This window comes from Rhinatrema bivittatum, chromosome 8 (genome assembly GCF_901001135.1).
Source record: "Rhinatrema bivittatum chromosome 8, aRhiBiv1.1, whole genome shotgun sequence".
NCBI lineage: Eukaryota > Metazoa > Chordata > Amphibia > Gymnophiona > Rhinatrematidae > Rhinatrema > Rhinatrema bivittatum.
This window is the reverse complement of record NC_042622.1, coordinates 7,560,002-7,585,267: the sequence shown is the minus strand read 5'-3', so window position 1 is coordinate 7,585,267 and position 25,266 is coordinate 7,560,002. Positions and strand designations below refer to the sequence as shown.

The following is a 25,266-nucleotide window of genomic DNA, read 5'->3' as shown; positions in this document are numbered from 1 at the left end:
AGGTATCAAGAATAGGTGAAACTGGTGGCTCCAGAGTGATCCAGACGTCTGCAGTTTGCGGATCTAGTCCGTTTCATGATGGACTGCCAGTTTCGGTTAGGTCATTCCCCAGCCTGTTGTGTCAGGGTCTGATTTTCTTGAAACGGGCAGATTGCTTTTGTTTTGCAGTCTGACTCTTGAAAGGAAGAGATTGAGAGGATTATTCTGAGAAGGTCATCACGACTTTATTGCAGACTAGGAGCTCCACATCTTTGGCCTTTGTATGCATTTGGAAGGTGTTTGAGTCTTGGTGTCAGGAGTCGAGTTTCCACTCGTTACAGCTTCCGTTTTGGTGATTCTGTTTCAAAAGGGTATTGCAAAAGGGTTTGATCTTGTACTCTCTTAAGGTGCGAGTAGCTGCATTAACCTGTCCCAGGGTAAAATTCAGGGTTCAGCTATCACCTCGCATCCCAATGTGACACATTTTTCTGAAGGGTATGAAGCATTTGCATTCACCCATTAGGCATTTGGTGTCACCATGGAATCCCAATCTAGTCTTAAAGGCAATGTGGAAGCCATGCTTTGAGCTGATCAGGAGGCTATCTGTGAAGGATCTTATTCTGAAAGCGATGTTTTAGGTAGCTATATGTTTGGTGTGGCATATTGTATTTTGGAGTTGCAAGCCTTATCAAGTAGGGATACTTCCCTTCAGTTTTCAAAGGATGGAGTGTCCATTCATATGGTGCCTTTTTTTTTTGTCTAAGGTGATTTCAGCTTTTCATTTGTCAGTCCATTCAATTGCTGGCTTTTAAGAGATCGCAGACTGATTCTACAGAGATGGGTCATAATCTTTATGTGTTGAATGTATGTTGGATCCTTCTGAGATATTTGAAGATCATAAATAGTTTTTGAAAATTAGACCTTTTTTTATTTGTTTAGTGGTCTTATCAACAAGCAGAAAGCATCTCCTGCTAGATGGATTAAAAAAAACAATTGCATTTGCTTATGTTTGTAAGGTGCCTGCCGGTCTTCAGGCCCAGGCAGCGTCTTGATATCTTCTCAGGAGATCTGTAGGCCTTTGTTACATGCTTCTGCCAAGCACTACCTTTTGGATCTTTAGGCGTTAGATACTGAATGGATCTTTCAGGTTCCTGCCTAGTGTAGGAAAGCTTGAGTACATCCCATGCAGCTGGACTGTTCTGGTGAATGATAAGCAAGGAAAAATTGGTTCTCAACTGCTAATTTTCTTGAATCCCACAGACCAGTCCAAAATCCCGCCTTTGGTTTCTGAAGTCTGCTCTTCTGGTGTACATTTATATTGTTATTGTATTCTTCATTAGTTATATTTCTGGCATTTGGACCCTCCCGGGTAAGGTGGTTTGCAAGTTAAGTTTCAGGTTTCGCTGACTCCTCTGCTCGGAGGAGTTAAGGGAGTATTTTGGTTTTAGCTTTGTTACAGATTTATCGAGAATCTGCAGTTGGTACATTAGCTTAAGTACCAAAAATACAGTGAAGCTTTCATTCTCTGTCTCCATCTGCTGGTAGGGAAGAAAACCCCATGCATCTGGACTGATCTGTAGGACTCAAGGAAAGAAAATTAACAGGTAAGAACCAGTTTTCCCTTACTACAAGACACCAACCAGTGCAAGGTGGCGTGATGATATCAGTGTGCTCCAGCTCCCTTAAATATCAACTGACTCAGCTGAAGGATGCTCAGTTTGAAAAGCTTTTTTTAATTTTTAAAAACAAAATACAAGAGATTTCTTTGGTCTCTGCACACATTATATGGACAGGGGGGGGCAATTTTAGAACAACCTGCTTAACTTATGCATTTCAAAAACTGATAAATTATGACAATTTTGAAAGTAAACTTATGTGCATCAGTTCAGTTTGAAAGCTATCCAAAATAACATGCACAGACTCCCCTGCACACGGTTACAGCCGCTCTTTGCACGACTTAACTTGTGCAGGTTAATTTACAGCCATATGTCAATTCTAACTCTCTCCACCCCTTTAAAAGCCTCTTTTGTACATGTAAAAGTATATGCAAAATTGGGTTTTGAATTCACATCACTAGTTACCAGAGCAATTTACAATCCAGTACAAACCACTAACAGTAATACACAATGCCCTAAACAATGCTTTATAAATCAACTGCTAAAAATCTTAGATCTGATGTGCCAAGTCACAAGACCGTTCATGTCTGTGAATCACATGATCAACAGCTATCAGTAGCAGGCACTTTATTGTGGAACCAACTTCCTCTTCCTCTCAGGAAGCAGGCATGTCCAAAGATATTTAAGAAAAATACATCTATTCAAATTAGCTTTCTATTAAATAACGCAGGTATGTAGATTATTGAATACATCTCGATTAGGCAGTAGCATTTATGTCTTTGTTATTGAATTCTTTGCATTTTCTTTCATTTTATTGTATATCCTTAATTTGTCTGTTTTTGTATTTTATATTGTGACTGTTTTATTTGGAAGCCGCCCAGAACATAGGATGGAGCAGCATGTACATTTTTTTAAAATAAATAAAGCTCACACAGCTTTATAATGAGCCATTTACACATACAAAGAGCTGTGAACATTTCTGTTTCCTATGTCCCACCTTGTGCATTTAGTACGAGCCTTGAATGCATAGCCTGGGTTATGGCATTCCTATTCATGATCAATAAGATAAAGTTGTAGATATAATCATTAGCAGATTTTTTGGTTTGCAAGCTTTCATGAGTGGGGTACCTGGCTGGGCCCTAACTGGTGCCGCACTCTCCTTGCTATTACACAGCCATAATGGTTCATGTTGATGCAAAGCTGTCAAGTGTTAGACACTGCAGAGCACTGCGTTAGCAGAAAAAGCTAGAGGGTACGTACAAGTAGCTTCAGTGTCAATGTACAGAATGGAAATGTTTATCTAGTATAGTCAGTTGCTATGTACGGTATTGTTAAAGATGTATTTTATCTCTGGTTTATTTGTTCCACCCACTTCTGCACTTACACATGACCTGGTGTGGTCTGATCATTGTTCTAGTCACCACAGCCCTCTGTATCTTTCACCAAAACAAAACTGAGATCTCTCACACTATGAAATGTTGAAAATTAGGCTTGTCTGATTATTTATAATGTACCATTAATAGAAATCATGATGTCCATGGGTACTGAAAATAGAAAGACATGAGTTAAATAAAATAAATTGAGAGATAAGCAGGGGATGTCATCCGATGGCACCAGCACCTCATGCTTTTCTGAGTATGTATCAGACTTCCTGTGCAGCTCCACCACATAGGCCTCGGTCATTTTTTCACCGTGGAGGCACTGGGTGATCATTTTCAGTAATTTTTCTGGTCACAGAGGCCCCTTTCCTATCATACCCCATAGTTCTCTCAGCTTTTCTTTTCTTTATGTTGTTGATCACCAGCTTGGAGGTGAGGTGTGTTTCTCCCTTGCTTCGATGCATGACTCTCTGACTTTGGAACTTTCTGGGAAGAAGTTCTTTCAGAATGCTTGCTAAGGATCCACATAACATCAGATTTGCCCCACTGGAAGGAGCAAAGAAATTCTTTGAGCATGTTCATCAAGAAATGGAAGAGGATTTTGTTCGTCTGCTGGATAGAGGAGAGAATAGTAGAAAGTCCTTTTGGTCCTTTTGTCCTGCTATACTTCAAAACAGCATTGAGAGCTTTTGTAATGGTAATGGCACCTACAAACTCTCATGGCTACAAGTCTCTACCTTTAGACAAAATATGCAGAAAGGCTTATAGATGTGCCATACAGTAAAAAACAATTATTTTCAACTTCAATTATTCTTTCATTCACTCACCTATGACAGCACTAGAGCTCTAGATTATGCCCTTGTGATTGTAGAAGTTCTAAGTCCTACACAAGAACTTGGTTGGGGAGTTTCATTGGAGCCAGCATCTCAGTCTTCATTTTGAATCAACTACTTATCAGAGGGAGCTTGCGGTTTTATGCAAACTGTTGGCCCTTTATAACTTCTGACAAAATGTATGAAAAACTGATTACCATGTGGTATTAACAAACATTAGGAAACATAATTATTTAGAAAGTGGAGAAACCCTCTTAAGTGAGCCAAGGGTAACACACTTTTTTTTTAATGTATAAAGAGCTTTATCAATAAAGCGTTCCTTTATTATGGTAAACCAATATCTTCATATGTTACCAAAGTGACCATATTCCCGCTCTAAAATATAATCACTGGGCTCTCCGCTTTACTACCCTTAATGCCACCTCTTCTATTTAAATTATGTTAATTATTTTTTCAAACAGAAATAGCAAAAGGCACTTATCATTTCTTTCTGCATATGGCACTGATGCTGCCTCTTGGGGAATATTTGAATAAAGAGAAACTATGTCAAGTGTAACAAAAAAAGAAGGGAACATGGGTGGTAGATAAATCCTGTAAAACCGTAATGAGATGTGCTGAATCTCGAATGTATGAACGACTTTGAGGAACAATGGCCGAAGAAAAAAATCCACAAATTTTGAAAGGGGCTCAAGAAGAGAGCCAATCCCAGAAACAGTGGGATGGGCCGGTGGATTATGAAGAGACTTATGGATTTTGGGCAGGATATAGAAAGTCGGGGTAACCAGGAGGCAGCATTACTTCTTCTTGAAGATATTCTTAACTCTCAAACTACTCCGGTTCTTGTCCCCACACATTTTTTAGTCTCTCTAACTAGATTAGCTTTAACTAAAACCTTTTTCCTTTTTGATTCGGTTTTTTTTTCCAACAGGTTAAGGGAACCGCAATGGGTGCTACGATGGCCCCTAGTTTGGTATGTCTATATGTCTCTGACTTTGAGGAAAAATGTATTTATCTGTCTAGTTGGTTTACACATTTTTCTATGGTTATGGTACATTGACGAATTCTTCTAATCGGGACGTTCAATTTTTTGACTGGCTGAACAACTGCAATGATCACTTACATTTTAACTTTAACATTCATCCTTCTAATATTTCTTTTCTTGATATTTCTATCTCGTTTGAGTATGACAAGTTTATCACATCCATTTTTAAAAAAGGCGACAGACCGTAACACTCTTCTATCCTTTGATAGTCACCATCCTCATGCCTTAAAGAACAATATTCCATTTGGGCAATTCTTGAGACTTAGCAGCTGTGTTCGTAGAAGTCAGAGTTTGTTACTCAAGCTAAGCAGATAGTTCGGTTTAAAGAGAGGGGATACCCTCATACTATTCTGAAAAAAGCCTTTAAACGGGCTCTATATGCTAACCGGGACCTGCTTTTCTTACCACAACCTCGAAACTGTGATGGGGTTATCAATTGTATACTACCCTTTTCAGTTCATAGCAAAGCACTTACTTCTATCATTCACCGTTATTGGTCCTTACTTTCGATGCATGACATGTTCAAATGCCCTCTTCGATTCACATTTCATCATGGGAAAAATCTCAGGGACCTTTTAGTTCATTCTGAATTGACCCTCCTTACTCCTTCACCTCTATCCCATGGTGGTCACAACCCTTGTGGGGGTTGTTCAGTCTGTCCACTTTCTTTATCTTTGTCATCTTTTACCCATCCCGTGTCTAATAAAACATTCCAACTACAGTTTAGTTCTAATTGTTCATCATCAGGTGTTTATATTATTATGTGCCCTTGCCAGTAGGCAAAACAACACACATGATTAAGACTAGAATTATTGAACATAGATCTAGCCTTAACAGTCAACGTGAAAATGCCCCTTTAGTTGCACATTGGGTAGCTCAAGTGCATAGTGTCTCCAATTTGAGGTTCTTTGTCATCGATGTGTTATCTCCTCCACAGAAATGGATCTATATTCTTAATAGTCTTGTTCCTTTCGGCTTAAATCACGAGATCAAATGGTGTTTCTTTACATAGTTTTATTTTGCTTCAGTTCCCTTTCACGTTTCTTTACATATGCTTTGGTTTGCTTCAGTTCTCTTTCACGTCCTACCTGCCCTGCATCTTTCACTAGTTCTGATTGGTTGGAGACTTTCGTGCCATTTTTTTCAACATTAAATGGATGACTGTTTTGCCTTACCTGTGGACTCCCGACCATCTTTCATGTAGAAAATAACACGTGTATGTTTATGCTTTTTTGGTCCATCGCTATTATGTTCCACACTGTTTTTTCTCTAATTTGTATTTTCAGACTTGACAAGCTTATTTCTGTCCCTCCCGACGCAGCCTCGCAGTGAAACACAGGTTCCGTGTCGGGGGCCCTGCTTTAATATGCTGTATTTTCTAGAAATAGTGGAGTTGCCGAACCAAGTAAATATCTATGAAAACCATTGAAACTTGTGTGGACTTTAATTTTTTTCTGCACTATTTCCTTTCATTTGTGAATCTGTCCCAGCCCAGGACAATGAATAGGGATTTTACTTCCACAGTCTCAAGAAAACTGTTTATATGATTTCCCTGGGCACTCTTATTCCCCTTCTAATCAAAGGAGACTGGCTGTTCTCCCTGGATCTGAAGGATGTATATACCCACATAGATATACATCCCGCTCACAGGAGGGGCGATGTGATTGCACAGGGTGACCTTTAGCTTCAAGGAGGGGTGCCGGAAGACAGAAAGTAAGCTGGATTCTGACTATTCAAAAGAAAATTTTTATTATTTACAATACAGAAAAAGCAACAAAAGCCTGCCTGTGTAGCAGTGATAGAGAAAAAATCAAGCATTCAAATGTACAGGGTTTTGGCAGAGTTCCTGGAGCTTTCTCCTCCTGCTCTGGGCCCCTTTGCTCCCTCCCGGATCTGTACTTTTAGTCTCCTCCCCAGGAAATGTCATGTGGCCTGGATCCCCAATCTGGATATTTAAGGTAGACCATACTAGATATTCTTGCTCCTTTAAGGTGTTCTATGGTTCTACCTTATTTATTTATTTATTTGATGAGTTTTATATACCGTTATTCGGTAGAGCCATCATAACAGTTTACAGAGTAAACAATTTTCATAGTAGTTTTGAAACATATAACAATGTGAGCATTTACAGAAATAAACATATCAAGTCTAGGAGGTAATATAAGGTTGGATGAGGAGGGTAAGCATGTTAGGTTGTAGATTATAGCTGAGAGTTCATTTGAGAGTTGGTATGGTCAGATGAATGGGGGTCCGTGTAGAATATATATACCAGAGCTTCCCAAACCTGTCCTGGGGACCCCACAACAAGTCGGGATTTTAGAATATCCACAATGAATATGCATGAGTTAAATTTGCATACATTGAGGCTCCATGATATGCAAATTTATCTCATGCATATTCATTATGGATGTCCTGAAAACCTGACTGGCTATGGGGTCCCCAGGACAGGTTTGGGAAGCCCTGTTATATACCCTTTCACAGGGAACACACATTCAGTATCACGTGTTGCTCTTTGGCCTTACACTGTTACATTTATTTATATGTTGCCAGCCTCCAAAAAGGAGCCTTGCTTCCTAAGAATATAAGGTTTGCCATACTGGGTTAGACCAAAGGTCCATTAAGCCCAGTATTCTGTTTCCTGCAATGGCCAATCCAGTTCTCAAGTACGTGGCAGGATCCCAAAAGGCAAATAGATTTGCTGCCGCTTATCCCATGGATAAGCAGTAGATTTCCTCAAGTCCACCTTAATAATGTTTTATGGACTTTTCTTCCAGGAACTTGTCCAGGTTCACATATTTTCCCAAAATGTCTCAGTCATTACAGTGGGAGTTTGTGTTTGTGTTTCCCTACTTGGATGATTGACTGGTTAAGAACACAACTCAAGTCAGGTCAAAGAAATCCATGCTTAACAACATCTGTGTGTTGGAGTGCTAGGGTTCATCACAAATGATTCAAAATAAAAGCTCAGTCCTTCACCTTCATTGGAATTCATTGAGACTCAATCAAGAGCTGCTTTTCCCACTGACAGGATCACTGAGCTAATAACCAAAGTGAAAGGGTTAATTTGAAGTCAGCAGATACCAGTTTGAGACATGTTGAAGATGTTAGACCATATGGCCTTAACAAACCTTGTCATTCTCATGTCACATCTCCATATGAGACAAGCCCACTAGACCACACAAGGGCTTCAGGAGAGCATTCATGTCACAGCTCAGCTCAGTGATTCTTTATCTTTGTGGATAACTAATTTCAATTTGACCAGGGGCCTGTCTTTTCAAATTCTTCATCACCAACCTCTCCTGGGAACTTGCATTTGGGGGATACTCATTCATTGTTTTTGGTCCAAACAAGAAAAATACCATTCACTGTGGGTCAGGCCTTCTGTATGCATATTTTCCAGTACCATTGACATTCAGAAACCTCTTTCTGGTCAAGAGAGATCTGGTTTCTGCGTCTTCAGGAGTCATCAATCAGGAAACTAATTCAGTTAGGGAATTCCTCAATGTCCATCATGTAGAACCAGGGAACTCTGCTTCATCCTGACATCCAGTCCCTTGCCCTCACTGCCTGGATGGCAAGAATGACATAATTTGTTCCTTCAGTTTCTCAAATGAGGTGTCTCAAGTCCATCTGATTTCTAGATAGGAGTCCACCAGAAAATCCTTGGGTTGAAGTGAAAGAATGTGTCATCTTGTGTGAGAACAAGGCCTAAGATCCCTTTTCTTGTCCTAAACAAAAACAGCTTGAATTTCTTCTATCTTTCCGATTCAAGTTTGAAAACCAACTCAATCAGTGTGTATACCTTAGTGCACTTGGCACTTACTATCACCATGTAGAGAGGAACCCTATCTCTGTCCACCCCTTAGTTGTCAGGTTTATGAAGCCTTCCATGAAGCCACCTGCTGTGTCGTGGAACTTCAATAAAACCACTTTTCAGCTGTGGTCTCCTGTAGAATACCTGACCTGGACGGAGGCAGTCTCTTCAGCCCATAACACTGGTAAACTCCAGGCCCTAGAGCCTTATCCATTTTATTCTAAATTTCATTTTTAGAGGTGGTTGCTGCACACCCATCCCAAGTTACTGTCCAAGAAATTCTCGGACGTCTACCTTTACCAGTCTCTTGTTCTGCCAGCATTCTTCCCCGGCCTACATGTTCACAAAGGCAAACAAACTCTGCATAGTCTAGATTATACGAGAGCAGTGGAGCATTCTATTAGTGTGGACCAAGACCTACCCAGCTTTTTTTTAACAAGCCCTAATAAGCCCAGATTCTCTGTAACCAGACAAACTGTGTCTGATTGATTAGCAGATTACATCATGATTTGTAATGCCCAGGCAGTTCTGTCTGTAGAAGGTTCATAATGTTAGTCATAGCTGCATTGTTGGCCCATTTTAGATTGACCTCCATTGAGGACATTTGCAAGACTGCGACACAGTCTTCTATCTATACATTTGTATAGCACTATTGTTTAGACTCGGACTCCTACTGCAATAGTAGGTTTGTCAGTCTGTTCCCCAGGATCTCTTTGAGAGGTAGAATCCATCTTTGTCCCTCCTAGGGCCCTTTTTTATTACTTCAGGCTGTCTTCCTAAAAAAAAAAACAACCCCAAACATCCTAAAGCCCAAAACGTGATAAGGTTCTTCTTCAGAAAGGTATACTTACTGTCTGCTGGTGGCTAGTGGTTCTTTGTTTTCCCTTTTTTGTTGGAATGCAACACTTACTTAGGGAATCCCACTTGTGTGGCTGATCGTCCTGCTTGACCATGGGAGAATAAGTTGCTTATCTGTAATGGGATATTCTTCGTGGACAGCAAGGTAATCCACCCCATACTCTCCCACCTTCCCTTCTGCAGTTGAGTTTGCTATTAAGCTCTGAATAAGACTTAGAAGGCCCACATGTACTTGTAGCTACATGGGAAGTCCTATGCTAGGTTTTTGTGGACAGCTGTGGAAACTCTCTGCATTGGCACCATCAGATGACATCATCCACTTGTATGGCTGGTTATCCTGCTGCCCACAGAGTACAGAATGCTTAGGAGACAAGTAAGCACAGTAGGACATCACAGTAGAGGATTGATACTCTGAGAGATCTGTTTATCAGGCCCGGATTTAGGCATACGCAATAGCATGGCATGCCAAAGTGGATCCTGCTCCCACTTGTTTTAGAGCCATACACCCATGCAACTTCAAAAGGATACCACTGTGGCACTCTGGCCCCTCCCCTGTGTTCTTCAGTGTGGACCCCATTCCACTCTCCAGTCCTGCCTTTTGGTGCCAGAATCTTAAATGTGGCCCTGCTGTTGATTAACTAGAAATCCAGGGTGTGGGAGAAGTCAGCAGGGTCCTCTAGTGCCAAGGAGATAGCTTGTTTCAGAGTTCCTGTAATGAATATCACTAGACACATGTGTTGTAATAACCAATATGTTGGTTCTCCTGGTAAGCAGATGTGCTAGCGGATCCCAGAGCATCCCACTAAAGGATTTGTTCTTCTGATCTGTCTGTAGTAAAGAAGAACCTGCTTAGTGCTTCTGCAGCCAGACTGTCTTCCTTTGATAACTGACCTTGCTCTTTTCTTTTTCTTGGACCTGGCTGTGTTCCCTGCCTTCTTCTTTCCTATGTGCTGTCAGAGGAAGCTCCGCTGGCATATGTGAGCCGCTGAAGCCTCTCTCTCTTGTGCCTGGTGTGCTATTTGGGCTCAGAGAGTGTGTGCATCTGCATGATCTTGACAGCACACACAGCACTGCAATTTCAAAAGTCTGTGCATCTATACTTGCAAATACAGTGAAAAGCACAATTTGAAACAATTGTAAATAAGAGGGGATAGCGCATGGAGTGCCCCTTGACACTGTGCTTGAGTCCAGAGTAAGATAACATCTTTGGGAGCTCAGTGGGAATCTCCTGATGCAGGCACAGTAACATGGAGCAGTTATTGGACAAGGCTACGAGAAGGGGAGCTAACTTACTAACCCTGATGGGTCTGCAGCATTCGAGCTAATACCTGGGGCTGCAAAGGAGTTCATCACTAGCTAACTGAGCTGATAGCTCTTCTGCCCACATTGCCCCAGAGCACCTCTTTTCTCTGACAGCTATTTCTCTTGTGGAGATATTTTTAATACGAAGAAAATAAAACAAAGATAATTTTCAGAGTGCATTGGGCTGTAAGTTTAAATTTAAAAAACATGCATGGAGCACATGAACTGAATTCCAGTACTATGCCCAATCTTGGGCTCTGAAATGCCAAATGCAGCATTGGGCCAACCTGCTTCAGTTCTTTCATTTATTAGGAGAGGCTTCCCTTCTGGAGCAGAGCTGAGATGGTCGATGCACCAGAGAGGGCAGTGAGATAATGAAGGCGCTGGTGTGATTTATAGCAGAGAATGAGTCACTGGCTGAGTAAACTTGTTCCAAACGCCAGTGGCCTTTCCTTGGTTTCAGATGGGCGTGTGTGTGTGTTTCTCTCTCTGTGCATGGCTTTAATGCAGAATAATGAATTTTCACCTGCTGCTTTTATTCCTGTTTTTAATTAGTTGTAGTTTTCTGATTTGAAGCTGCTTAATCTTTCTTTCTGATCATATGGAAACCTGTTTTAAGTATCCTCCAACCTTCCAGTAATAGCAAGTAGGAGTAGATTGGTGTCAGACATTGCCTAGTCCCACAGATTCTGGGTGCAAAAATACCAGACCATCCAAACATTATTAATCTGGAAATTCTTATATCTCTCATATCCAAAGCACAGGAGACAGTGTTTTGTTTCTAGTGCAGCTTTCTAGGAATCCGGCAGGATCTCACAATCTTTCAGTGTATATAATACAGATTTCTGGGGGTTCCTGCAGCATCTCACAGCACAGGAGATGCTGAACTCCATTGATTCTAATGAAGCAAGAAATTCACTGATCACAGATTATACTAGGGCTCCATATGATTGAGTTGGATTGCTTTTTTGAGTGTGAAAATTAATTCTATCTGGACTTCTGTCATCCTGTTGCCACAGAATTTGTCTTTTCAAATAGGGTGTGCCTCTTGGGCGTTTTGCATGATTTTGATGTTGTATTTGTTTCCAGGGCAGCGTTGGCTTCTGCTCACCAGTTCCAGCCTCTTCCCAAGACTCTGAGCGTGCTAAAGAGCACCCCCCAAGTCCGAGGAATGCATACGATTATCAGGTAGGGCCCTCTTGTAACTGGCTGGTAGGGTAGGAGGAAAGTTTGGGCATCAGTTTTTTCCAGTAAAGTGCAAATAGACTTTCCCTGTGAAAATTGCCCAAGGAAAAATATACCTTCTCCAACCAAAACAATGTGCCTAATTTTGAAAATCCAAAATTATTTCTTCCTGTTCATACCCCAGATCAATCCAGACAAATGGGTTTTGCATCCCTACCAGCAGATGGAGGCAGAGAATAAAATCTTTTCAGGGACTGCTACATAACCAAGAGTGCATCCTGCAGTCCCTCAGTATTTTTCTGTCTCCAGCAGATGGTAGAAGTGCAGACCTGCAATCTGGAGTTTAGAAAATAAAATAAATAGAGGAGAAGAGAGAGCATGATGGACTTCATGGGAGCTCCTTGAGGTGTTAGGTTCCTTCGTGGGCCATCCCTCAGGTAGAGCAGGACAGCAGGGAGATGGAGATCTCTGAATTTGCATGACCCTTAGATTCCAGAGGAGGTGACAGCCAGGGATTCTGGTTCCCTCACTCCTTCTGAAGCCTTCTATCCCGCAGTCAGAAGCAGGGAAGTATTTATTTATTTGCTTGGCTTCTTTTTTTGCACTGTTGCTTTAAAAAAAGAGCAATGTACAGAGCAAGGCTGTTAGTGTGACTGTTACCGAGCATCAAGGCCAGAATCGGGGGGTGAGAGAGGGAGCCTGCAGCTCGACAGCAGCACTGGGGGTCTGGAGCAGACTCAAGGGTGGTGTCTGTGTGCCAGCGGGAAGGCTCTGTGATCACAGCAAGCAACAGCATTTTGATGGGCTGATTGCAGCAAGCAAGAGTGATAGCATCACCTACGGAGCACGGGAAAGTTTGTCAGGCCTGCAGATTGCAGCTTCGTTGTGCGCTGCCTGTGTCTCCGGAGGGAAGGAACCTCAGCGGAGACTTCAGGCAGCAAGCGCTCTACCGGTGGACAGCAGCAAGGGAGACCAGGGATTCCCCTTCACCAGTATCTCCAATGTGCAGGTGCACTGTGGAGGACCGGGAGGATTTATTTATTTATTTATTTAACAACTTTTAATATACCGACGTTCGTATGGCACATCACGCCGGTTTACAAATAACTCAATTAAAGGAGGAATTACAATGAACAGGGGGCAGGGGATGGGAGCAGGCCAGAAAGAGGAGGGGGCTAAAGGGGACAGGAGAAGAGGGAAAGATAGGTAGCGTGAAATAGAGAAAAAAAAAAAGAACAACCGTCAAAATAAAAGGAACTTATTTACAGAAGGATCTATTTACAATAGTTGCAACTAAAGTAAGATTGTTTACCTCAGTTTATCTGAACAATTTTGTAAAATTGCAGAATGATAAAATAAAAGGGCGGGCGGGGGGTGGCAATGAGGTATTGCCTTAGGATGAGGGGAGGGCGGGAGACTAGGAGACTAGAAGGAGGGGACTGGGTAGGTGTGTCTAGGTTTGGTTGGTTTCAGGATAGGCCTTCCTGAAAAGCCAAGTTTTTATGCCTTTTTTGAAGGTGGCCAGGCAGGGTTCAAGGCGGAGAAAGGTGGGAAGGGTGTTCCAGAGTGTAGGGCCCGCTATGGTAAAGGCCCTTTATCTCGTGGAGGTGAGATGAGCAATTTTAAGGGAGGGAGTATCTAGGGTACCTGCGTGGGAGGATCTGGTTGGACGGTTGGTTATACGGAAGTGCGGCGAGTCCTTGAGCCAGGGGTTAGTTTTGTAGAGGAGATTGTGAAGGATGGTCAGGGTTTTATACTGTATGCGGAAGGAGATGGGTAACCAGTGGAGGTCCTTAAGTATGGGGGTGATGTGGTCTCTTTTTCGGGTGTTCGTTAAGATTCTCGCCATGGCGTTCTGTAGGATTTGTAGGGGTTTGATGGTCGACTCTGGAAGGCCAAGGAGGAGGGAATTGCAGTAGTCCACTTTGGAGAGGATAGTGGTCTGCAAGACTAGTCGGAAATCTTGAGTGTGGAGCAGTGGTTTAAGCTTTTTCATGATGTGGAGTTTGTAAAAGCCCCCCTTTAGAAGGGATTTAATATGAGCTTTGAAATTGAGGCGCTGGTCAAGTTCAATACCAAGGTCTCTAACAGTTGGTGATGAAGCGGGAGATGAGGATATGTTATTGGGGGGTGAGAGTTCAGGTTGATTAGATATTATGAGTATCTCAGTTTTAGAAGCATTAAGGGCAAGGTGGAGGTTGGATAGTAGTGAATTGATGGATGTAAGATAGGAGTCCCAGAGTTGGAGGGTTTCTTTTAGGGTATTTTGGATGGGGATGAGGATTTGAACGTCGTCGGCATATAGGAAAAAGTTCAATCCTAGGTCGGAGAGCAGGTGGCACAGGGGCAGTATATAAATATTGAAGAGGGTAGAAGAGAGTGAGGACCCCTGGGGAACTCCTTGTGTGAGAGAAATGCGAGAAGATTCAGCTTTGTCAATTTTTACTATGTATTCTCGGGGGGGGGGGGGGGGGGAGCCGTATAAGGACCCTGTGGGTAAGGGTTCCAATGATTTGGAGAAATTTTCTACAGGTTTTGTACTGCTGTTCCATAAAACCTAATCTTGCTTAGCAGGGAGCAAGCGCTCTTCCACCTAGAAGTCCCAACGCTTGATGAAGAAGTCTAGAGTGTCTGCAGTGACCAAGAAGATGACCATCCCTGTGGCCAGATCAGCAGCATTGAAGGATGTCCAGTACCAAATATTGGAGATTCAGTTGATGAGGATGTTTGAGGTCTCGGCCTTGAGCTTTCGGGTGGCAATCTGTAGTATCCTGATGCAGAGAGCCTGTTTGGGCTGGGTAAAGAAGGTGCAGGAGGAGTCTGGTGCTGCCATGAATTCCAAGCAGGTGGCCCGGTTGGAAGCTGGGGTTGCCTATGTGGCAGATTTGCTATACGATATGGTCAGGATGTCAGCTAGGAACATGATTTCCGCAGTGGCAGCACAGAGACTGCAGTGGTTGTGTAATTGGTCGGTGGATATGTAATCTCCCTTTTAAAGGGAAATTAATTTGGTGACAATCTGGAGCAAGACTTTCCCACCATGATCTTGCTTTCAAGATACGAGAGGTTTTAGCTCCAACAGGAGTTCTTCGGCTTCGATGCAGAATCAAGTCTTGGGAAAGCAGGAATCCTTTCGGGGAACAAGTAGACCTCAGGACAGTTCCAGCCAGGAGCCCGGAGGGAGTAAGACCTCCCAATGAGGTCAGGCTGCTCCACTCTTCCTTGGAAGCCGTCGGGAGGAGACTAGCTCTCTTTTACAAGGAGTGGATCAAGATCATGTTAGATTGGGTTCTGGAGATGAAAAGAGACGGCTGCACCTTGGAATTTTCTCGCCCTGCCAAAGAAGTCTATGTGGAGTCCCATTACACCTCCCACATCAAGCAAGAGGTGGTTTGGGATATGTTGCAGCAGTGTGATGCCTAGATGCTGTTGTCCCAGTTCCCCCAACGAGGAAGAGAATGTTACTTGGAGTACTTCATGATTTCCAAGAAGGGCACTTTTTGACCCATTCTCGATCTGCAGACGGTCAATGCGGCGCTGTGGGTCCCATGTTTTCAAATGTAGATGCTGTGGACTGTGATAGCAGTGGCTTGCAAAGGGGATTTTCTGGCATTGTTGGCTGGAGTGGACCATGTGCAGGTGGATTATTTCAGCAGGCAGCAGCTGGATCCAGGGGAGTGCTGGACCTCATAGCATCATGAGGCAGTACCAAGGTGGAGCAGTTCTTCAGTCACAGGAGAGAGGTCGATTCTGAGGGGATTGACGTGCTGGTTCATCCTTAGCCGACAAAGCTTCTACTGTATGTGTTTCCCCCGTGGCCTCTCGTAGGCCATGTGTTGCGTCGCATAGAACAATATCCAGGAAATGAAATTCTCATAGCGCTAGAGTAGCTGCGCCATCCGTGGTTGGAGGATGTGGTTCATCTGGCTATATACGGTCCCATCCAATTGGTTCATCTGCAGGAGTGGCTGCGTCAGGGAAATTTAATGTGGATAAGTGCAAGGTGATGCATATAGGGAAAAATAACCCATGCTATAATTAAACAATGTTGGGTTCCATATTAGGTGCTACAACCCAAGAAAGAGATCTAGGTGTCATAGTGGATAACACATTAAAATCGACGGTAGGGTGTTGTCAAAAAGCTGCTCTCACCTACACTACGCTACGCAAAACGCTAAGTGTCTTGTCTCTTAAAATAACAAAATATAAAAAAATTCAAAAAATGCAAACTATAGAATGTGGATACCAATGATTAAAAATAAGGCTATTTGCGTCAAACAGCTTCAACGATACTGATAAACGGTATGTGTGTATGTTTGACACATTTGTTGTGAGCATTCTACGATAAACATTGAGAAGCTCAATTGATATATGAGGTATCACATTCTTGTTAAAAATATTTTCAAAAAAATTCCGGTTCAGCTTACATCTATGATGTTGCATGAAATATAGAAACAATATCCAAGCATCTGAACTGGAAGGAAGATGGGGCAAAGAAGAAGCACTATGGGCCGACCTAAAAAAAGATGATGGGGCATCCATTTTTATTGGAGTAGTTTACAGTCCTCCAAATCATATGGAAGAACTTGACAGAGATCTAGTTGAAGACATCCAAAAGATGGGAAAGAAGGGAGAAGTGGTGATTGTTGGAGATTTGCGTCAAACAGCATCAAAGATACTGATAAACGGTATGTGTGTATGTTTGACACATTTGTTGTGAGCATTCTCCGATAAACATTGAGAAGCTCAATTGATATATGAGGTATCACATTCTTGTTAAAAATATTTTCAAAAAAATTCCACTTCAGCTTACATCTATGATGTTGCATGAAATATAGTTTATTGATACATCATATTTTCACAGTTCTTATTCTCAATTCGTGGATATTGTTTCTGACATAAAGGCCACTCCTCCCCCTTTCCTATCCTCTCTGTCCTTCCTTAACAAGTTATAGCCCAGTATTGCTGTATCCCAATCATGAGATTCCGTGAACCATGTCTCTGTGACAGCAACAATGTCCAAGTCCACATCTACCATTAGGGCTTGCAGCTCTGGGATTTTATTGACTAAACTAAGAGCATTTGTGCTCATAGATTTCCAGCTTTTCTCGTTCAGGTTACAGCTTTTCTTGGACTCCTTTTGTGTCTTATTTAGTTGAATTTTGTTATCCACTTCACCTTTTTCCTTTGCATTTGTATTTGGGGGGTGACGTTTCTGTATGCATTGGGTTTCTTCTTTCTTTTCGGATATCACTTCAATCTCTTTCGCAAGAGCTTCTTCAATAACTAATACAGAGAAGGCCTTTTGCGCTTGTGTCACTTGATACATTATGTGTCTCTGTATCACAGGTCTGATTCTACCAGAGCCCACTGTAATTCTGTTTTTTTAGTTCCGTAATGCCCTATGTGATTGAGGGGGTAATCTTGTGGGCTGCACAGCTGTCAAGAACGGGTGTCTGTGGGTCACAGGTCTTATCCTGCCTGAGCCCACTGTAAACCCCTTTTTCCTTGACTTTTGGTTTTTATGTGTTAATGTGGAATTAACTCCTGTATAATATAAAGTGGGTGAAACTTTCTTTATTGCAGCTAATTCAGCTGTAACTTCAGCCAGCTCTTTTTTCAAGGAAGAGAGTTCTGAGCAAATAGGGCAAGCCCTAAGTTTCCAGATGATTCCCCTGAGAATAAAGGCTCCACAATGGTTACATTGGATAGTCCTCATTTTGTTAAATTTATTTGATGGATAACACCTAAGGAACAACCAAATTACTAATTTATCTTGTTTCCAATTATGTATTTAGGCAGACCTTATCAGAAAAACAAACCTAGAGGTGGGTGGGAGTTATTTTTATTTATTTATCGGCATTTGATCTCAATTGAGATATCACACCGGTTTACATTCAGGTACTGTTGGTATTTCTCTATCCCCAGAGGGCTTACAATCTAAGTTTGTACCTGAGGCAATGGAGGCAAAGGAGCGACAGCAGGACTCGAACCCTGGTCTCCTGGTTCACAGTCCACTGCTCTAGCCACTAGGCTATTTCTCCTCCCTAAGTTAAAAAGTTAACACTTGGCCAGGGCTGTTCACTGGACACTGTAACTGCTATTGATTTTGAACAGACCCTCCTCTAGATTTGGCTAGCTAATTTAAGCTTTTCCCTGGCTCTCCCCAGAAAGTTGGACTTCTGGCTGTCTCCTTCTATTTCAAAGCAGACTGACTAGGAGTTGATTACCTTCTACGTTGCACTAAGTCAGCTGCCAAGTAGCTGTTTAACCAGACCCCTATTTTTTTTTTTGGTATATTTTATGATTTTTTTTTGCATAGACTAACACACAACAAAAGAAAGCAACTATAGCAATATCTAGAGAAATAGACAGAAGATTAGCATTATACAGAATCAGCAAAATATAAAAGCCTTCTAAAAAGGATAAATTAATAACAGAGTATGGAAAGTTTTTTGAGTCATGGTGTAAAGAGGAAGATTTAGAGCTTTTGAGAGTGAACGGTCTCAGGTCTTAGCCTTATTGCAAAGGGGCTTGTCAAAGGGACTGGCCTAAAATTTGCTTCAAGTGCAGGTGGCAGCCTTAGGATGTCTTTGTTCATTTTCTGAAAAGTGCGAAGCATTGCGTCCGCTGGTTCATAGGATGCGTCCATTGTGGAACCTTAATCTAGTGCTTCAGGTTCGGTGTGGACCGCCTTGAGCTGTCGAGAAGGGCGTCTTTGAATGATCTCGCCCTGAAGGACATCTTCTTGGTGGCAATTTGTTCAACCAAGCGGATTTTGGAGCTTCAAGCCTTTTGTAGACATCCCTTCTTGAGGATTTTGTACAATGGGATATTGTTGCATATGGTTCCTTCCTTTTACCAAAGGTTGTCTCCATGTTTTATCTCAAACAGATGGTGGACCTGCCAGCCTTTCCTCATTTGTGTTGGATACGCCGCATGCAAGAAAGCTTCATTTGCTGGATGTTCAAAGGATTCTGTTGCATTACCTTAGGGTTGCTAACAGTTTTCGACGTTCAGATCATCTCTTTGTCTTGTTCAGTGGAGCAAAGAAGGGACATAGGGCTTCCAAGACCATGATTGCATGATGGTTAAAGGATTTCTGTAAAGGTTGAACCGTTCTGGAGCGGTTTCGTGCGCATTCGACTAGGGCTTAGTTGCCTCCTGGGCATAGTATCAGCTGGTATCACTGCAGGAGATTTGTAGGGTGGCGATATGATCTTCATGGCATATTTTTACCAAACATTACCAATTTGAGGTTCGGGGGTCAGAGGAGGCTATGTTTGGGGAGTGTTTGTTGCGCGAAGATCTTTCAGTTTCCTGCCTAGTGTAGGGGAGTTTGGGTACATCTGATCTGGGGTATGAAAAGGAAAGCAAAATTGGTTCTTACTGCTAATTTTCATTCCTGGAATATCACAGATCAGTCCAGAGACCCACCCCTTTTGAAAGATTGTTATTGCTTCTGGATGCTGAGGCTGCAGAATTAAATTTATGATGATTGTAGATATGTATCTCATTGATGGTTGAAGGTTTTCCAGTTTGGGTTCTCTGCTCTCCCTACATGGGGAGTAATGTTAAGCTTTGAGACTAAGGATCTTGGCCTCAGTTCAGGTCGATACTGAGAGACAGCAGGTGGCACTCTCAGTTATGTAGCAGTGCCTGAAGAGTTTTTATTCTCTGCCTCCCTCTGCTGTAGGGATACAAAACCCATTTGTCTGGACTGATCTGTGGTACTACAGGAACGAAAATTAGCAGGTAAGGAACCAATTTTCGTATTCTCTGAATTAACACCATCTTAAGAATGCCTGCAGTGTGGGCAAAAGTTGGTAAACTGTGGAAGAGCACACTTACTTTTACCTGCATACAGGGTGGGCAATTATCAAAAGCCCTTTCCTCTATGACAAGTAGGGCTGAATTAGTCATGGCATGAGTAACGTCATCCAGCGGCACCGAACAGATCCTTCTCTCTTAGCTCATGAAATTTTTGCTCTACTGAACATGCACAGGAGTTCCCGTGAGCCACCTTGTTGTTCCCTTCAGTCTTTTTTTGTCCAAGCTTCTGCACAGGCATGTGCTCTCCCTCTCTCTAATCTGTTTGGTACTTTATAGTTTTTCTTCTTAAACTCACTTCGAATTGTCTTGCTGCCCTGGCAGTCCCTCAACAATACCTTTCAATGCTACCAAAAAAAAAAACTATTTTAAGATTAAAAAATAAATATACAAAATGAAAGGTTTGTTTTCAAAAAACCCACTTCCAGTGGCTTCAAGGATTGTATGTATGACCAAAAAATGTCCATTACCAATTTCTATGGCATCTGTTACAAATGTCGGGGGCCAGACCATGACACAGCAAACTGCTATGTCTGTGGCCAGATTTCCACTGGGTCCCAGAGAAATAGGGCCTGGAAAATGGAAGAACTTCACAGATCAGTGAAAAACCAGCATGGTTCCTTCTTAGAGTTTGATCTCTTTATGCTCCCTCTGTGCCAAGTTGAGCAGGAGCTCCCCCTTCTGCGGCACCAGTTTCTGAATCCACTGCGCCGTCTGAGTCAAGCAAGACACAGAAGTGCTGCAAACAACGGCCCATGAGCCCTTCATAGGTCCCACAGGGCTAGTCAACATATAAGAAAAAGAAGCACTATGCATCAGAGCTGGCAGCATAGTCAGTACTGCCGAAGCCAAAGTCGGGATCAGTCCCATCGACACATCAAGTACCGTTGTTACATCACACCCATTGATGCACCCAGGACCATTGACACAGCCCTTAGCACCATCAGTGTTCCAAACCCCACTATTATCAACAAATCAGCCCTTGGCACTGTCGTTGCTTCAAGCCCCAACACATCAACTCTTGGCTCCCATGTCCCCATCTGCCCATCAGGTATTGATTCAGCCAATTGCTTCATTGACACATTCAGCATCAGATCAATAGATGGTCCATGGCTTAGTGCAATAGAGCTCCAGTCACTGGTCTCGTAAGAACATAAGATATGCCATATTGGGTCAGACCAAGGGTCTATCAAGCCCAGCATCCTGTTTCCTACAGTGGTCAATCTATGTTACAAGTACCTGGCAAGTACCCAAACATTAAATAGATCTCAAGCTACTATTCCTTATTGATTAATAGCAGTTTATGGATTTTTCTTCTAGGAACTTATCCAAATCTTTTTTTTTAAACCCAGTTACACTAACTGCTGTAACCACATCCTCTACAAATGAATTCCAGAGTTTAACTATGCGCTGAGTGAAAAATAATTTTCTTTGATTTGTTTTAAATGAGCTACTTTCTAACTTTCATGGCGTGCCTCCTGTCCTTCTATTATCTGAGAGAGTAAATAACCGATTTACATTAACTTGTTCAAGTCTTTTCATGATTTTGTAGACCTCTATCATGATCCCCTCAGTCATCTCTTCTCCAAACTGAACAGCCCTAACCTCTTTAGCCTTTCCTCATAGGAGTGCCATTCCATGCCCCTTATTATTTTGGTCGCCCTTCTCTGCATTTTCTCCAGTGCGACTATATCTTTTTTAATATGTGGCAACCAGAATTGCACACAGACAGTATTCAGGGTGCAGTCTCACCATGTAGTGATATAGGAGCCTTATGAAGTCTACCGTTTTATTTGCCATTCCCTTCCTAATAATTCCTAACATTCTGTTTGCTTTTTTCACTGCCACAACACACTGAGCCAATTTCAATGTATTATCCATTATGATGCCTAGATCTCTTTCCTGGGTGGGGTAACTGGGAATGATTCACTGCATTTATCCCTCTCCCTTTTGATGTTCTTATCGCCATCCCATTTCCTCAAGCAAAGACTTTGTTTGGAGATGCACGATTTGATATGCTCTGTGCTGCTTCTGGTTGCTATGCATGCACCAGTTCATTAGACCCAGGATGAGTTTTCCTCCTGGAGTCTATTATGAGCTTCTCAAGAGGACAAACCAATACTAGTCTCTTTCCCAACTCTTGGTCAGAGGGCACAGCAGCCCATTGACCAGGTAGTGGAATTGATGAAGACTTTCTTTGCCTCACTGGCAGTTAGTGATAAGGAGGGCACCCTTCAACCTCTCCTGTCCAGAGTCCTTTCTCTTCCATGCCTCAGAAGCTCCCATCAGAAGTCCCAGTGTCAGGATCCATCTCCAACCATTTCTTTCTGTCGAGGAATCTAGCCAGTCTGGTGCGGGAGCATGGGACACCATCGTCTGGAGCATGCCCTGGGATATTCAAGGTCTCCACCCCAATTGCCTTCATCATCACTGGGATGGTAGGTTAGTGTTCCTTCACCTCTCTGTTCCGAGGAAGGGTTTATGGGGATTCCCTCCAACCCCCTGGAATCCCCTGGTCTATTGGAGCATCCTTAACAACCAGAAGACCTCTCTTACTCCAAACTCTTGGACAAGCTGGATAAAGTATTAAGAATCAATGTCCTTAAGGGCAAGGACCCTCACATCAAGAGTTTTGGTTGTCTCCAGATTCTGGAAAATCCACCCAAGCCTGTGGAAATTACGGTGCACTCAATACTATGTGATTTACAAACAAGAATGTGGGAGAATCCATCATCTTGCCCCCCAGTAGCCAGGAAACTGGATCCCAGAATTTGGGATAGTCCATCTACTACACCAGTCAGTATTAGTGAAGTCAGCACTAAAATGGTTAAAAAGACCCACATTTTCTCCAACACCTCACTTGACAAGGACCCTAAACTGTTGGATAATTTTGGAAAGAAGCTTTTTCAGGGCTTGATTCTCAGTATCCACATCTCAGCCCACCAATTCTACATGATGCAATACTTACACAATTGTATCAACCAACTGAAACCCCTGATAGTCAGTGGATAGAGATAAAGAAGTGAGCTGTTTTGGATGCAGAGGAGTGTGAACATTATCTTCTCCACTCAGTGAAACATATATAGAAACATAGAAATGACGGCAGAAGAAGACCAAACGGCCCATCCAGTCTGCCCAGCAAGCTTCGCACTTTTTTTTTTCTCATACTGATCTGTTACTCTTGGCTCTTAGTAACCTTTTGGTTCTATTTCCCTTCCACTCCCACCATTAAAGCAGAGAGCAGTGTTGGAGCTGCATCTAAGTGAAATATCTAGCTTAATTAGTTAGGGGTAGTAACAGCCGCAATAAGCAAGCTACACCCATGCTTATTTGTTTACCCAGTCTATATAATTCAGTCCTTATTGGTTGTTGTCTATATATAGATCCACTTTCCTTCATTCCCCCTGCTGTTGAAGCAGAGAGTTATGCTGGATAAGCATTGAAAGTGAAGTATCGGACTTTCTCCCCTGCCGTTGAAGCAGAGAGCTATGTTGGATATGCATGAATTATCAGTCTCTCCCCTGCCATTGAAGCAGAGAGCTAGTATATGAGTTATTTGATACAGCAAGATTGCAGTGGCCATCAGAGCATGCTTGGATGGCTTGATTGAGGGACAGCAGTTTGCATGAAGACATACATGAAAAGTTGGCTGATATATTCTGTTTGGGGAACAACAACTTTGGAGACAAGGTCAGAGAAACAGTTGCCCAAATTAAGGAGCAGCATGCTGCCATCCAGTCTCTCTCGATGGGACTTGAACAGTCATTTTCTAGGTATCCTTTCTTCACTTTTAAATACTGTTCCTTCCAGAGATGTCCCTTCTGCCAATTTCAACAGTATCATGCACCACCATCATGCTTCCACAGCAACAGCTTCCAGCTCATGGATATCAGCACAAAATACATCAGCCTAGGCCTAGTTTTTAACTGGACTCAACCTTCAGGCCTCCACCCTTCCGGTAGTGGGGAGGATTCACCTTTTCTTGGAAGAGTGACAGAAGATCACTAAGGATGTTGTATCCTCAAAATTGTGGAGTCTGGTTACCGTTTGCGCTTCTTCTGACCTCCAGGGCTGCACCATTGTTTGGCCTTCAAACAGGAACTGTCTCACTCGACCCAGCTCCATCTTGAGATGGAGTTGCTTTCCAGCCAGCAGGCAATAGAACCTGTCCCTTCCAAAGACCATAGCAAGGGGTTTTTCTCCTGCTATTTCCTTGACCCCAAGAAGTCAGGGGGCTTGGATTTATGAAGTCTGAGCAAGATTCTGTTATGGGAGAAGTTCAAAATGAACTCTCTTCACACTATCCTGCCCTTCATTCAAGTGGTAGACTGAATGTGCGCCCTAGATCTGAATGAAGCATAAGCTGACATACCCATGCATCACTCCCATTGCAAATACCTCCATTTCTTAGTGGCTTCTTCTCACTGCCAATACAAGGTTCTTCCTTTCAAGCTCTTGGCAGCCCCAAGGGTCTTCATAAAATGCCTAGCAGTAGCAGTGGTGCAACTTCGTTGCTAGGGAAATTTTGTCTTTTCTTACTTGGACAACTGGCTAGTAATGGAGCCTTCCCAAACAGGGATGTTGGAGTCCCTGCAGAAGACAATCCAGCTTCTTTAGTCACTAGAGTTCATTGTTAACTTTGCCAAACCAAATCTTGTTCCTACCCAAAGAATCAAGTTAATCAGGGCATGGATAGACTCCCTGGAGGAGAGAGCATTCTTTCTTCAAGCCTTGATCCAGAATCTACTTCAGTGGAATCAAGTCCTGACCTGAGAAGTGTTGGTCATCCTAGAACATATGGCAGCAGGGATGCATCTGGTTCCCATGACATGCCTCAACATGTAGAATCTCCAGTGGAGCCTCTGCGCTCAATGGGATCAGTTGCTTCAACACTTGTCATTCCTAATGAGGGTCACTGCAGATACAAAGGGTATCTCCAGTAGTGGCTAGGCCCAAATGTCCTGGAGATGGGAGCTCCCTTTTGGATTCTTCCTCATGAAGTAACACTTGCAACAGAATAATCCACCAGGGGATGGGGTGCACACAAGGGTTGTTTCTAAACCCAAGGAGTCTGGTCATCAACAGAACATCTGTTATGGACTCTGCCAAGAATCCCTAAGAATTTGAGAGTGGGCTTGCAGCCACAAAAACTTCCTCCAAGCAACCTACCTTCCCAGGATCTCCAAAGTGTTGGCAGATTGTCTCAGCAGAGTGTTTTGTTCCCACATGTTTCTAGATTAAACCTAGCAGACAGGTTGTTTGATCTCTGAAGTTAACAGTCGATCAATTTGTTCATATCGGAGGACAACAGGAAAGTAGAAATTTTCAGCTCCAATCTTCAAAGCAAGTTCAGATCGGCACTGGACAATTTTCTTCTAAAATGGGATGCAAATCTACTTTTCTACTACTTCCACTGGTGGTGAGAACA

The 25,266-nt window shown here is 42.7% G+C and overlaps 1 protein-coding gene across 2 annotated transcripts in view; it reads left to right on the top strand.

The window, feature by feature from the left end:
* Window positions 1–25,266, top strand: part of UCKL1 (uridine-cytidine kinase 1 like 1) — a 192,076-nt gene that overhangs the window by 130,760 nt on the left and 36,050 nt on the right. For both annotated transcript variants that reach the window (XM_029611033.1, XM_029611032.1), the window contains one exon: window positions 11,913–12,011. In XM_029611033.1, coding sequence (XP_029466893.1) covers window positions 11,913–12,011 — 99 coding nt within the window. The remainder of the gene's footprint in view (window positions 1–11,912; window positions 12,012–25,266) is intronic.